This window comes from Ptychodera flava, chromosome 19, assembly GCF_041260155.1.
Source record: "Ptychodera flava strain L36383 chromosome 19, AS_Pfla_20210202, whole genome shotgun sequence".
Lineage (NCBI taxonomy): Eukaryota > Metazoa > Hemichordata > Enteropneusta > Ptychoderidae > Ptychodera > Ptychodera flava.
Window position 1 is genome coordinate 23,032,593 of NC_091946.1, and position 14,530 is coordinate 23,047,122.

At 37.1% G+C, this 14,530-nt stretch overlaps 1 protein-coding gene across 2 annotated transcripts in view; it reads left to right on the forward strand.

Moving 5' to 3' along the window:
- Window positions 1-12,789, forward strand: part of LOC139118943 (cohesin subunit SA-2-like) — a 36,839-nt gene extending 24,050 nt beyond the window's left edge. Inside the window, exons 20-27 of one of the 2 annotated variants that reach the window (XM_070682521.1) lie at window positions 32-133; window positions 1,341-1,489; window positions 1,942-2,073; window positions 2,979-3,190; window positions 4,867-5,293; window positions 6,653-6,793; window positions 7,857-7,953; window positions 10,426-12,789. In XM_070682521.1, the coding sequence (XP_070538622.1) occupies window positions 32-133; window positions 1,341-1,489; window positions 1,942-2,073; window positions 2,979-3,190; window positions 4,867-5,293; window positions 6,653-6,793; window positions 7,857-7,953; window positions 10,426-10,449 (1,284 nt within the window). In that variant the 3' untranslated portion in view covers window positions 10,450-12,789. The remainder of the gene's footprint in view (window positions 1-31; window positions 134-1,340; window positions 1,490-1,941; window positions 2,074-2,978; window positions 3,191-4,866; window positions 5,294-6,652; window positions 6,794-7,856; window positions 7,954-10,425) is intronic. The other variant, XM_070682522.1, reaches the window with a different exon arrangement.
- The last annotated feature ends 1,741 nt before the right edge of the window (window positions 12,790-14,530 follow it).

Here is a 14,530-nt window from a genome sequence, read left to right on the forward strand (position 1 = left end):
GTTCATAACACCATTCATGTTTTTCTCACAGTATTACAATGACTATGGTGACATCATCAAGATGACCCTTGCCAAGTCCAGGGAGATCAATAAAGTAGACTGTGCTAGGACTCTGGGACTCAGTCTGGCTCAGGTAAGAACATACATTGAGATCCGTCAAGGTGATGTGTTGCTGTGTCTGTATGCTATGACGCTCCCATATTGTATGCAGAAATAATAAGTAAGTCAAGAGTGTTTGGTGTATGTTTTGTCTTTGGGGAACTGCACAGATGCCTTATTGCAGTCCTTTAACTCCTTCAATGTCATAAGTCGCAGGGAATCATGGGTTTCAAAAGGTTAAATCTTTATATGTGTCACTGCCTGCTCACCTGCCTGTCTGTCTCTAAATCTTTACATTCCAACAGATTCACTGGCAGATAGTTTGCGAAAAACTGTGAACATATATTACCATACCAAAGGCTCATTCAAGATATTGAAATGTAACAAATCATGTGTGTCACTACACTTGAGATGAAAACAAATTTATAAGTATAGCTTTATATCTGTAAAAAAAAAACATTTTACAATGTTCCACAAAATATACAAAATAATCCTCTTGTGAAGTTGCATCACTGTATGTATACCTGTCTGTGATTAAGGCAACCAAATAATATTGCAGACCAAAGTTCAGAGCTATTTAAATCGTAAACTGATAATTTATTGACCCTTAAAAAAAGCACAGATACATAAACAGCTGAGAGGAAGGCATTGACCGACTGTCTTTCAAACCAGAGAAAATGTACATGGGCAAACTTTGAGCTTGATGTTCATTTAAAATTTAGCTTTATTCACATGTGTATGGTGTGAACTGCAATCCTTTTGGAGAAAAAAGATTACAGTGACACTGTGTGAACTCTATGTGGATTGGGTGTGCATTTTAAGGTAGAATATGCCTCAGGAACAGATATTCAGACTCTCAAACTATTTACAACCCTATTTGGTCTAGCACTTGTAGGGGCTCATTTTGCAGCTCTTGGATAACTAAACTTTCCAATAGCTAATTTTTGTGAAAATCAAAAATTTAATTTTTCCCCATAGAGTTAATACAGGGATGGCGGCCATTTTGAATTTCACGTGTCGGTAAATACAGGCCATTTGTTTCTCTTGTATGAACATTTTGTATGGTGATTTGTGGTTTTATTCGTGATTTCAAAAGGGACTGAGTTAAGGTTTCCATGTGGAAAGTTTGAGCAAAAAGTTTTAAGTCTTTCAATTACCAGGGACGAACTACCTTAATGAAATTTATTTCATCTCACTGTAATGTATGTAATGAGGTTAATGCCACTGGTTGTGTTATTCAGCTCTTCACTGAAATGAAAGAAGAGGAGGAGTTTGATCAGGACAGAGCATCACAGCAAATGAACGCCATCAAAGAGTTGGCCAGGAGATTTTCTCTCACATTTGGTTTGGATCAAATCAAGACCAGGGATGCCGTCGCCGCCTTGCACAAGTATGTCACCGAACTCTCACGCTCGGAAATCAAATTCAAACAGTATTTCTTGGGTAAAATTTCAATTTTGTTTGGCTGAGAAATGTGGAAGCCAAATGTTGGAAGTTCTCTTTTGAGAGATATTTGGAGAATACAAATAAAAAGGTTATTGCTGCCTTCAAACCAACAACTTTGGTACAGCCTGATACTTTCCCTATGGCTGAGTTGGAGCACTGGATAGGGAAATGGGGTGAGAAGGGTATATTTGTCCCAACATTATAGCAGAAAGGTATTCATTGTGAAATCTGCCTTTGGATCCTTGCAGGGTAAATCTCTCTTCGACAGTGGAGATGTCCTTCACAGTTATAAATTCATAACTTTGAATATCCTTAACATTGTGCTGTAACAATTTCTGTATGACAAATGTGATTATATCATTTAAGTAAACAAATTTTTCCCCGGTTATTGCACAGGGAAGGTATAGTGTTCAGTTTAACACCGTTGGAAAATCCAAGAGATCCGTCCGGCCCTCCACCAAACATCGGCTACCTTGAGGTACTCAGTGAATTCAGTAGTAAATTAATGAGACAAGACAAGAAGACAGTGTAAGTCAATTTGTTCTTTCTGCTGTTACTGTCAGTACCATCGGTAGACTGATACACTCACTGGGGTGCTGTAATGTGTTCGAGGTCCAACTAAATGATCTTTCTCCACTTTATATATGAACTGGAATCACTTTATGGAAGATATTTATGCTGGTATTTTGACTGAAAAGTTAGTGCAGCGGGCAATATCTGCAATTTATGTGTTACACATCAGGTCAACCATTTTCGCTGCCAGGCCTTGCACAAGGTAATACATGGCTGGTTGTAGTGGACCTGACAGTAGGAGGCCAGTGGTCCCTATTTATATTCAAAGTGGGGGATGCGAACCATAAACAAAATTGAAATGGTTCTCATCAAAACAAACTGATGATGTTTTACATAATGGAGACCCAATCTCATTGTTACTATCAAGAGAAGTGTGAAATACTTATATACATATTCGTCAATTATCCTTCAAAGGTGTGCAATAAATGACCGTGGAAAGTGAACATATCACACACTAGATCACCAGGAGTGACCGTAATGTTTGTTTAAGACTGTTTTATGCTCCCTCCAAGGCACTTGTTTTGTCATTGGAAAACTCAAAAACAATATAACAATGAAGTTGATTTTACAAACCATGATTTTATCTTAAAAACAAGAAATGTATCTGAATAATGTTGAACAAATTAGAGTCGATCTATCATGAACAAGAATTAATTTCCAAGAAGTAATTAAATATGTTTCACTGAACAATAAATTTTTAAATGTGTCAATAGATGTAATGCTTTCACCAAACTTTGTGAAAAGATTTGCAGGTACAGAATGTAAAACCAAACAAAAAAATCCTATTCCAGTTGTTTCATGGTTAACAAAGTGATGTCTTCAAAAAAAATTTATTTATTTTGTTTGTTCGGTTTTTCCAGATTATCATATTTGGACAAGAGTTTAAAAGAAGGGATGCTTGAACAGGAAGGTGAGAAATGGCAGTCAATCAAGATATACCGCAACTGTCTACTCCAGACTGACAATGATGGCGGCCCAGGCCGGGCCACTGGAAAATCAGGGAAAGTCGGGAAAGGGCATGGTCACAAGGGGAAACATGGAATGAAAAGGAAGCTGATGATGCAGGCTGAAGGTAAGCTGGAAGTAGAGAAGGGAGTCAGGTTGGAACTTTATGCTGTCTTTCATGTCTCTGTGAATTAACCCTTTGAGAGCCAAAGTCAATTTTTGTCACCTTCATAAAATATAACCCAGACAATTTTATTCAGGTCCAGATATTTTTTTCATATTTTTCAAAAAATTGTGATTAAAAACTGTAGGCTATGAAAAATGCTGTCCATGTGGTCCAAAATTATCAAAAGAATTACAGAAAAATTCCTAAATTCATAAAAAAATTCATGGTAAAATTTTGCGCTAAAATTTTGATGGGAAAAATTACAGTATTTAAGGTGGCGGTAAAGGCTAGAGCGTCAGTTATAGACTTCAATAAAACTATTAAAATGTAAAAGTAGTCAACATTCTCTGTGGAATAAAAAAAACTAGACATTTGGGGTCATAGGCATTGCAGAGTTATAGCCTGTTGAAACTTCTGAAAAACTGACCAATAGAGGAAGTTGGGGTGTCCTCAATGTATTAACTATAGTAGAGGTCGCCTAGCTTTTAAAAAAATGTTTGAAAAGGGAAAGTCATTTTTTACTGTTTTTCAGGAAAGTTTGACAAGGCAGTGCTTGCATTCAGAATGCGTAACTGCTATTGTAAATGCAAAGTGAGATTAAGCAAAAAGACCGCTCTGTGACTTCAAACAAGGGGTGCAAATATGGCTTGTTTTCAACATTTTTTGACAGAATAACAGTTTTCCTTCATAATTTTATGCCAATTTAATCCAACCTTTGAAATGAGATATGGACGTGGAATTTTTACAGCCTATTAACAAGGTTACAGATAAGATTTGTACGGCACAATTTTCCTGTATTTGAAGTACTTTTTGAAAAATCACATTTTGAAATTTGAAAGAATTTTTTAATAATTTTTTGATATGTAAACCCATGTAAAATCATGAAAACAAATTTTATCTACAAATCCTGCCGTACAAATCTTACAATTAATAGTGTCAACATATTTATAACTAATTTGGTAATATTAATACTATTCAATTATTATTAAATTCAAATATGTAAAAAAAATATGAAAAATTAAATTTTAATATTTACTGGTGTAATATTTCAAAATCATGGCTACAAATATACAATTTTTATATTCTTTGGAGAAAGTATTAACTTAGGGAGTTTTCCTGAAAATTTGAACTAAATATCTTGATTCTAACACTTGAAACTTGACATTAACTCTGAGAAAAGAATTGGTGCAAAAATAGCCTTTACCGCTACCTTAAAGGGTGAAAGGCAGTTGGAAGTCTGCTTATTCAGGCCAACTTTATTTCACTCCACAGGTTTCAAACTTAGTCCACACACACAGACCAGAAAATATGGTAAAAATTTGAGTGTTCTGAAAACTGCCCTCAACGCTCATTCTGTGTTAACTATGCATGCTAATGTGGACATAAGCTCTGTTTCAGTTTTAAAGTATATTTCCACTGATGCAGAAACAAATTCTAAGGAACATCCAAAAGTTAAAGATAAAATCATCTTGAAATCTGTGTAGTTTGTGTGAATATACGCTTCATGCGTAGTGGACAATAAACATGTCAGCTGAGGTGGATGTCAGAATTTTGAAAACTTTTAATCACAATAAAATGTGCTGTCTTTAGGAGTCTGGTTTGAGAGTGTGTTTATCTTCTCTTTTGTTGGATTGCAGATGAAAGCAGTACAGACAGCCAGTGGGTGTCCAAAGAGCAAATGATGCAGCAACAACAGCAGCAGCAGCAACAGCAGCACCACCAGCAGCAGTACCAGCAACACCCGCAGCAGCAACACCCGCCGCAGCACCCACACCAGCAACAGCAACTAGCCCCACAGCCGCTTCCCCAGCAGCAGCAGCACTTCCAGCATCCACAACAGCAACACTACCTGCAGCAACAACAGCAGCAACTCCAACAACAGCAACAGCAGCAGCAGCAGCAACACATGCAGCATCCGCACAGGCCGATGGAGCCGCAGCAAGGGGCACAGCAGATCCTAGAGGCCATGTCAGGAGGGCCAATCAGCAAGCGGCGGAGACTTGAAGAAGACGGCAGCTCAGAGAGAGGAGATGAATCATCACAAGGATCAGATAAAGATTTTGAGTAAGTCATGGTGTGATAAAAATTCTCTTTCACTCTCCTTAATGTCACATTGTTTTGCTATCCGTGACAAAGTTTGAACTTTACACAACATACTGATGCAACTCTCGTGTTGTAAGCCTATTGAAAACACTCATGTTTGAAAAAACATTTTTCATATAAGAAATAGTGTCACCAATCACAATTGGCAGGATTAGTTATTGTTCCTAGGGATATGTAAATCTAATGAAATCAGAATGACGTGCAGAACTCTTGCTAAAGTTTTGAAAGCTGCACCCAGACAGCAACGCATCAGGAAGGTAAGAAAAAATTCATCAGCCCCTGAAGTATAATAAACAAATGAAAAAAGTTAATCTCAGTAAATTTAAGCATCAGACGCTCTCAGCGTTTGATGTGAAGAGATGTTTCTAAGTCTGACTTCAGCCATATCTGAAGCAGCAGTGTGGATGTGTGTGTTCCCTGTATTTGCACTGTACGCGTTCCTTTGCTTTCCCACACGCTATGCTGTGCCTAACATTGCATGATAATGTGTGCACTGCTTTGTCTAACATCGCTTGTCCGCTATGCTTTCCCTCCCTGTATAGTGTTCAGTTATCATCTCTGATCAAAATCAACCTTTCATTCAAACAGTGGTGAATCACAAAAGTAGCAGAAAAAGTTGTACATTACTCAAAATGATACATTAAATTTGGTGCTAGGATATTCAGTCCTGTCTGTTACACTAGGCAATTTAGTCTGCTGCAGACAGAATTTTTTTTTTTTTTTTTTTTTTTTTTTTTTTTTTTTTTTTTTTTTTCTGAAAATCTGAACACATTACATCATTACCAACTCTTTCACAGGTTATTTGGTAACCTATTCCTAACACATCTTATTTCTACCGTTTCTCAATCACTCACAACTGTGGTCACTCAAATTCTGTTTTGCAAAAGAAATGTGTTTCCATAATGAAAACAAAATTGACAGTGCTTTAGTAAATGAAAGTTTACAGTTACATCTTACACTCAAGATCAAGATACTATAATGTTCTGACACAGACAATGTCCTGCCATAGGCACTCATTTTGTTCCATCCATGGTCAAGTTGACCACAGGGTGGCGACAATAAATGTCATCGATGAAATCAAGCATGATTGTTATTCTTTTGGTTATAGAATTTCTGTTTTTATCAACTCGTCATGATCAGAAGTTTGATGACCACAACTATCAGTACTGATCCCTTTGCCTGTACACGGCTTTTTCGTAATTTTGATTTCATTCGCTTTCCTGGTGTGAACCATATCCATCTGTAAGCTTAAGGTGTCGGTGCTATGCATAACCCCTGCATGTCTGTGCATGTCCTCCTTTTTCTCTCCATCCCATGTAGATTTCAGAGTGGTGGCAGTATCAAATCACCGTCTTCCCAGCTGTCCTGGCTTAGCAGTCAGCGCCCCCAACGACGCGTCAAAGCTAACGTTAGCTACTCCAGGAGGTCATCAGCTAGGGTCACTAGGTCTACTAAGTCTAGGTACACTAGATAAGTCAAAGTACTGCAATATATATATATGCGTGTATGAATGACGATGTGTAATTTCCCGTATCACCGACATCCGCCGAACGGACATTGTTCATCTGAACTGAAGATCACTGGATCCAATCTTATAAAGACCACTTTGTTTTCTTAAGGGGCCCTCTTATAGCTTTGGGATGCATCTTGACTCCCTAGCATTATGTTGATTTGTAAAGTTGATCAGTGTTGGCCCAGTTATCCTCAGTTATGCCTTGTTTTCCACTTTCTGTCACTAGTTAAGTCCAGTTAATTTCGAAGTTCTGTTTTTGATATAATTTCTTGTGTCCAGATGTGTACGCCATGATACAGGAAGAATAATAATTATCACAATTTGGCTTTTTAAGGTGGTATGCCCCTCAAAAGTGAAAGACTTAATTTCCTCAATTAAACTTTCAACCATTCTCTTGCCAAATTTATATTAACATTTGAAATTCAAAATGGCTGCCATCCCTAGGTTAATCCTAAAGAGAAAAATAAAAGTTTAGATTTTCAAAAATGTGAGACCATGAAAATTTTTCTTACACCACGAGCTTTAAAATGAACCCCAAAAGTGTTAGATCAGAAAAGAATTGTAATAGTGTGAGTGTCCAAATATCTGTCCCAGAGGCGCATTCTACCTGAAACAGTGTAGATATGTTCAGTTCTAGTATTAAAAGAGACAACAAAACTTGCCTCTGTTTGGAAGATCAAACTCAGTCACAAATAAATGATAGCTTTGAGAACTCCATTGCATTTTCCAGTAAGTCTCCCTGAAAACAGGCAGACACAAAACAGAGGGCTTACGTCAACTGCTAGGCTTACGTGTTTGCTGTGAAACAAAAGATGCCTAATGTTTTAATAGTAAGTGGCATCGCTATATTCAGTTGCATCCTACAAATGGCTCTTCGGTGCCAGTTTCATGTGAAGTTTAATCCTGCATATCTGATGGGCGAAATGTGTCACTTTGCTCAGAGCAAGGAACTCCCATGTGTGGATGTCATAAGTGGTATGACTCATATTTAATCCATCTACTGATTTGCAGAGGCAGAGCTGCATTGCATCAGGAGGAGGATGATGATGATGATGAAGAAGATGACGATGACATTGATGAGGATGAGAGTTCTGACGACGAAGGCCAGGTAAGAGTGATGAGCGCTGATTCAGTGTCATAGAGTTGTATAACCCTGTCATATTAGGAGTTTTGACATTCAGTCGCCATAAATAGGCATGAATTGGTTTTACAGTGACGGATGTCACAGAGACATGTCAAATGAGAGACATCACGTCTCTCATGGAAACAGAAAAGCAAGGAAGTCATTTACACAGGCTGGGGCACCATGCTTATTACGTACAACATGTCAGGTTCCTGAGATCTCTGAATGGATTGATCTGCTGTATGTTCAGAATGGATTGAAGTGTGGGCCAGTCAGCTAGGAAAAATTAATTTCCTTGGGAACAGATGAGTTGCTAGTTATGCCAGTCTTCATGTTACTCATTAGGGAGGTATTTAAATACAATGTCAACTTTTCCAAGCTTTTTGTGAATATACTGCATAAAATACCATTGTTTAGCAGTTCTGCATTGTCACCACAGGACAATTTGTGATGTGAGAGGCAGCGTTACATTTTATCATAGTTCAATTAATATTATATCATCTTTTATTTCCCTTATCAGGAATATCATTTTCCATAGTGATTATTCAACCCCAGCAATGGCCCTGCTGAATAATGCCCCTCTCTCGTTTGTGATATCTAACAATGTTGTTCGTTTCATAGAAATCTACTCCAGCTCCCACGCCCACCCCTCCAACACTTCAGCCAAGGCGTAAGACAGTCAGGCACCGCAGACAGCGTAGATTCCTACCAAAAATCTTTGAGAACTCTCCAGATATACAAGATGATAGCGTAGGTTTATTAGTCAGGACAGCCAGAATGTGAAGTCTAAACTTGTTCAAGGTCAAGCTTGTGATAGCCCTATTGTGTTTAAGTTAGTATGTGCCTTGTAAGTGAAAAAGTTACAAACTTTTGCTCAATTTTTCCTCAAGGAAACTTTCAATCATGCTGATGCCAAATCAAGAATAAAAATCAGGGATCACCACACAAAGTTTGGTACAAGAGAAACAAATTACCTAATATTCACCAACATTTGAAATTGAAAATGGCTGCCATCCTCGTGTTAACTCATTTGGGAAAAAAAGAAATTTTCCGTTCTTGGTAAAACTATAAGATTGTGAAAAATTTTATTTCACTCCAAGAGCTTGCAATTTGAGTCCCCAGAAGTGGTAGATCAGATTTGTGAGTGTGAATATCATTCTGCATTCTACCTTAATAAGTTTGTTGAATGCATATAGAGAGCATTGTGATGGCAGGATTGATATAAAGTCGCTGTCATTTCCTTTTGAGAATAGTTAAGACTCTTGATTTCTTGTCATATTCACATACAATATTATATAAGGGGCTATTTATCATAAAAACTGATGCATAGGCCTTCATTTTGATGCTGAAATCTTTGTCTGCCCACCCCTTGCTGAAAGAAATTCTTCATCACAAAATTGACTTCATATTACTTTGTAGTGTTGTTTTAGTGGTTTTGATGAGCTAGCTATAAATGAAATGACGTTTTAATTATGCTTGGCATCCATCAGTTTTTATGACCAAAGGCTGGTATTAAAGTTTTTTCCAAAAATAGTCCATATACTTCTACTTTGAGTTGCCAAATAACATATTGCTGCTGTTAGAAATAGTATAGTTAGTTGCAAGGTGTTCATTTATCATTCACATTTATTATCCAGGCTATGAGAAAATCATATAACTTTCTGTTGTTTTTGTTTTTGTTTGTATTTTCGGAGCAGTAAATAGTACTTAAAAGTTATCTCGTTAAAGGTTGTGCTATATTTGTTGTAACTCAGAGAAATATAACGTTTCGTAAAAAGAATTATTTTTTAATGAAATTAGTTACAACGAAAGTATAGTTTTTAACAACCGTAGGCTTTTTAGTTTTGATTATTGCATGTTTCATGTTCAAATATTCAGATACTTTGTCTGATCTTGTCCAAAGGCATAAGAGATATACATCTCAGTTTTCAAATAGAACAAACTGTCTTTCACCAAGGGATGGACCATGACATCAGGGGGGTGTCAGAATGATGAAAATGTAATTTGTATATTGCAAGATTTGCCATGTTTCAGAATGTTCAGAGCCTGCAAAGTTTTCCACTCAGAATTCCATGCATCTTTCATTTTCCAGTCACGTGCGTATTTCTTTGTATCGAAACAGCAATAAGGCTGCAAATTTCAACTCATTGCACTGCAATATTGCTTCCAAATTTTTACACCTAAACCCACCCACCCCCCAGATCTAATGGTTGAACCTGAATACCATCTATAGGGGACATACCACCAAACACAATGGAGCGTTTCATGGTGTTTGAGTTGGAGTTTGTTCTTTATGTCAACCAATGACCCATCTACTGTGATGAACTATTATTAAAGTCATGCATGGATCTACATTAATATCAATTTTTTTACCCATAGTCTTGCCAGTCTCCCACACACTGAATACTTCGAAGGAGTTTTCTTGACCAATTATGTTTTTTTTTCTGTGTTTTATAGGAGGATATGGATACTGGATACTAGGTCTTATCTGAGATGATGACAGCAGGATAAGGCGGACAACGAAGTGGTCACTACATTCATCGGAGATGGAGCAGTTTTCAGCAAATTTTAATCTTTTTATCCCATTGTTTCTAAATTAAATTCTGACGTTGAAACCATGTGTTAATACATGTGAGAATGTGCTATGTATTTGGAGTAATTTAATGTTGTAAGGCTGGTGTGATTTTTCCTGTCCTTACTAAATGAACTGCAATTTTGTGTTGTCAAAACAGAGTATCACGGTGTTTTTAGTCGCTTTATACTTCCTATCTCGTGAGTTGTATTTTGACAGTTTAGCAGGGTGTGTAAAGACGCTTTCAAATAGGGAGAAGCAAGTAAACTATTTTGACTCAGTTCATGTCAGAATCAATTTGGTGGGAGGTGTTGGTTGTCTCACTAGAAGTTTGTAAATCCTCTAGAAATCCATCTGTATTGGTCTATCAAGTTTACATTTCTGTGAATCTGTACATGTATGCACCAGCCTTAAGGTGTTCCCATAGATTCCGAACAAAAACCCATGGAGTCAAATTCCAAGTGACAGTAATACTTAACAAGAGACATTGCCATAAATTATGACTTGTGCAGTCCTAGCTTCACACAGTCAGTCGCTCTCGCGCTCTCTCTCTCTCTCTCTCTCTCTCTCTCTCTCTCTCTCTCTCTCTCTCGCACGCTCTCTCTCTCTCGCTCTCTCTCTCTCTCTCTCCCTCCCTCCCCACAATATTAGTGAGCCTGTATTCTCATGTGGCATATATGATTAGCCTGATACTTTACATGATACACAAGTTCACATCTCTGGTATACAACAAATTGTCTTCAGATTTTCAAGAACTGTCATATTTCCATATCTTGCCACTGCCATATTGTTTTGAGATCCAGTGTCTGGTTTTATGGTGGGAAAAAAAACGCAGCACATAGTTCATAGTTGATAGAATCAATGCAAGCAAGTCTCGTTGTGTGTAAGCGCTGACACTTTGTTTCTGAGTTGGTTCAAAGTGTTTGTTAATGAAACACTTGATATGCTGTGAAAGGAATACCAGTAACTGTTGTCAGCGTTTATGCTGTGTTTGCTTTCGTTTGGCTAATAGTGTCATCATAAAATGTTACTTTCCAGCTATGTTTTCCTTGAAATGCACATCAAATATCTTCAAAGTGCACGGGATAACTGAAAACACGTCTTCAAAAATTCATTTGATGTATGATACATGTCCTTCAATGATGACCATGTCTCATAGTTTACTCATAGATGTCCATGCATAGATGTGCCAAGTAGTGTCAACGATGATAATGAAACAATCATAGAGTACAATAGACATTATCATGAATCCTACATACCCTGCAGTGTTCTCCCCAGAGCAATTAAAGCATAGTTGGCACTACTCTGTAATTTTGGTAAAACTATAGAAAAAATTCATTAACATGACAATTGTATTGCTATGCAAATTCACCACTATGATATCAGCAATTCCTGGGGAGAACGCTGTTGTGCTGATATTTTTGTTGATATTCAGTATACAGATTCAACATGTCGCTACTAGCAAATTACATATCGCTGCTTTGAAATTAGATTGAAAGATCCGTCGCTTGAGGGCGCTCTCCGTAAGGGCGTGCGTAGAGAGCGCCCTCAAACAACGAATCTGTCAGTCTACTTGGAAATATGACGAGCTAATCAGAAAGGAGGGCTGTGAATATGGTTTGCTTTTACAGAATGTTAATGTAATATTGTGGATTCATGTCAACAAAATTGCAAAATGCTGGATTATGGAAAGGTTATGAAAATTATCAATTTATACACATTCTGACAGTGTATACGGGCATGTACAAGTAATAACTGCCACCATAAAAAAGGCATTTGATTGGTTGATTAAAGCGTCTTTTCATTGGCTGCCATTCTATCACATGGCTTCTTATGTTAATTTGCTGATTTTGTTTCCAATGAATTATTCTGCCGTACATGGGTACTGGGTCGTAACATACTAGACCAGAAGTAATATGTGATGTTTGTCGTCATTGGCCTTCAATATTGAAAAATTTTAGATTGTAAAATGTGTCACCATATCAAATTTCTTGTAGTGTTTTTTAAGATAGTTATACATATTCAAAAGCCTTTAAATTAAATGAGTAGCTTGGCCTTTAGATTATTCTTATATTTTATATTGGTTTCAGAGTTCAAAGTGTCGCTATGCTATTCAAGACCATATTTCCGTTTTGTTTTTTGTATTCAGTATTTTAAAAGAATAAAAAGTCATTCCAGTTTTTGAACAACATAAGTGTTTGGCTCACATGTTTGACTATTAAACTCAATTAAACCTCTCGGCTGTCAAATGTTGTGACTCCAATTCCCTGTAAAGTCAACACGCCATTGTGAAGTAGTATTCTGTTCGGAGAATAAATTCCAGTCAATGCTTTGGTGCAGAGAACAATTTTGGTAGGTCAGCAGTCGGGGGAATGTCATTGTTCATTTGGCTTTATTTCAAGTTTTTATTTATTGCGCTTTAGTATTAAAGGTATACATTCACCTGTAATCTAAATATGCCCATATATGGTCAAAGGGGCGTTCCTTGGTATTCAAAATGCCCATGTGAGGGCGCTGTTTTTAAAAATAGCGTCAATGACACTAGCTCCCATCCTGGACTATTTAGTGTTTGTTCTCTGGTCAGATATTTGAACATTTGTGAAAGGGATAAAGTGCATGAAGTGAAAATACTTAATGTAATTTACTGGAGACAGTGAAATATGTTTAATATATTTATTCAGAATATAAAATGGAAGAAATATAGAATTAGAAATATCGAATACTGTGATACAACCATTAACTCAACAAGTCATTGACAATGACATAGTCCCCACTTGTAATAGGAGTATTAGTCTTGATGGGGCAGGGAAATGTGGTCATTAAGAAGTATCACTGGAATGTATATGTTGAGATCTATGGGCACATAGGTCTATGTTGTTGTTCCCAATTTGAAACACATGAGGCATGTCTAAGTTATGGTTCTAAATCGGGAAAAAACATGAGACCTCTAGTAGTATTGGCCAGCCAAGAAATACATGTGCGCATAATAAATGAGGTACAAGATGTGACATCGTAAAGACTAATATCCTATCAAAATTGGAGGGTATAGAACTTGTGGTTACTGAGATATGCATATATGTTTAATCAAGGTCAAAGGTCATCGAGGTCACATGATATTTTGAAAAAAAAATTATATTGCTAATTAATCCCTATATGCCAAAAAATCAGACCTCTAGCTCTATTCGCTTGCCAAGAATTAGATGTGTGCATAATTAATGAGGTACAGTATGTGGTGTCATAAGGTGTCCAATCATACCAAATATGAAGGGTGTAGCACCTGTGGTTACTGAGTTGTGGACAATATGTATATTTGAGGTCAAAGGTCACCGAGGTCACGTGACATTTTGTCAAAAAAATGTATTGCTAAGTTATCCCTATATACCAAAAATCAGACCTCTGGCTCTATTGGCTCGCTCAAATTAGATATGCGCATAATTAAAGAGGTACAATATATGTGGCGTCATAAGGTGTCCCATCATACCATACATGAAGGGTGCAGCACTTGTGGTTACTGAGTTATGGACAAACATGTATATTTGAGGTCAAATGTCACCGACGTCATGTGACATTTTGTCAAAAAATTTGTTTAGCTAAGTTATCCCTATATACAAAAATCAGACCTCTAGCTCTATTGGCTCGCTTAAAATTAGATATGCACATAATTAATGAGGTACAATATGTGGCGTCCTAAGGTGTCCCATCATACCATACATGAAGGGTGTAGCACTTGTGGTTACTGAGTTATGGACAAATATGTATATTTGAGGTCAAAGGTCACCGAGGTCACGTGACATTTTGTCAAAAAAAATGTATTGCAAGTTATCCCTATATACCAAAAATCAGACCTCTGGCTCTATTGGCTCGCCCAAAATTAGATATGTGCATAATTAATGAGGTACAATATGTGGCGTCATAAGGTGTCCCATCCATGAAGGGTGTAGCACTTGTGGTTACTGAGTTATGGACAAATATGTATATTTGAGGTCAAAG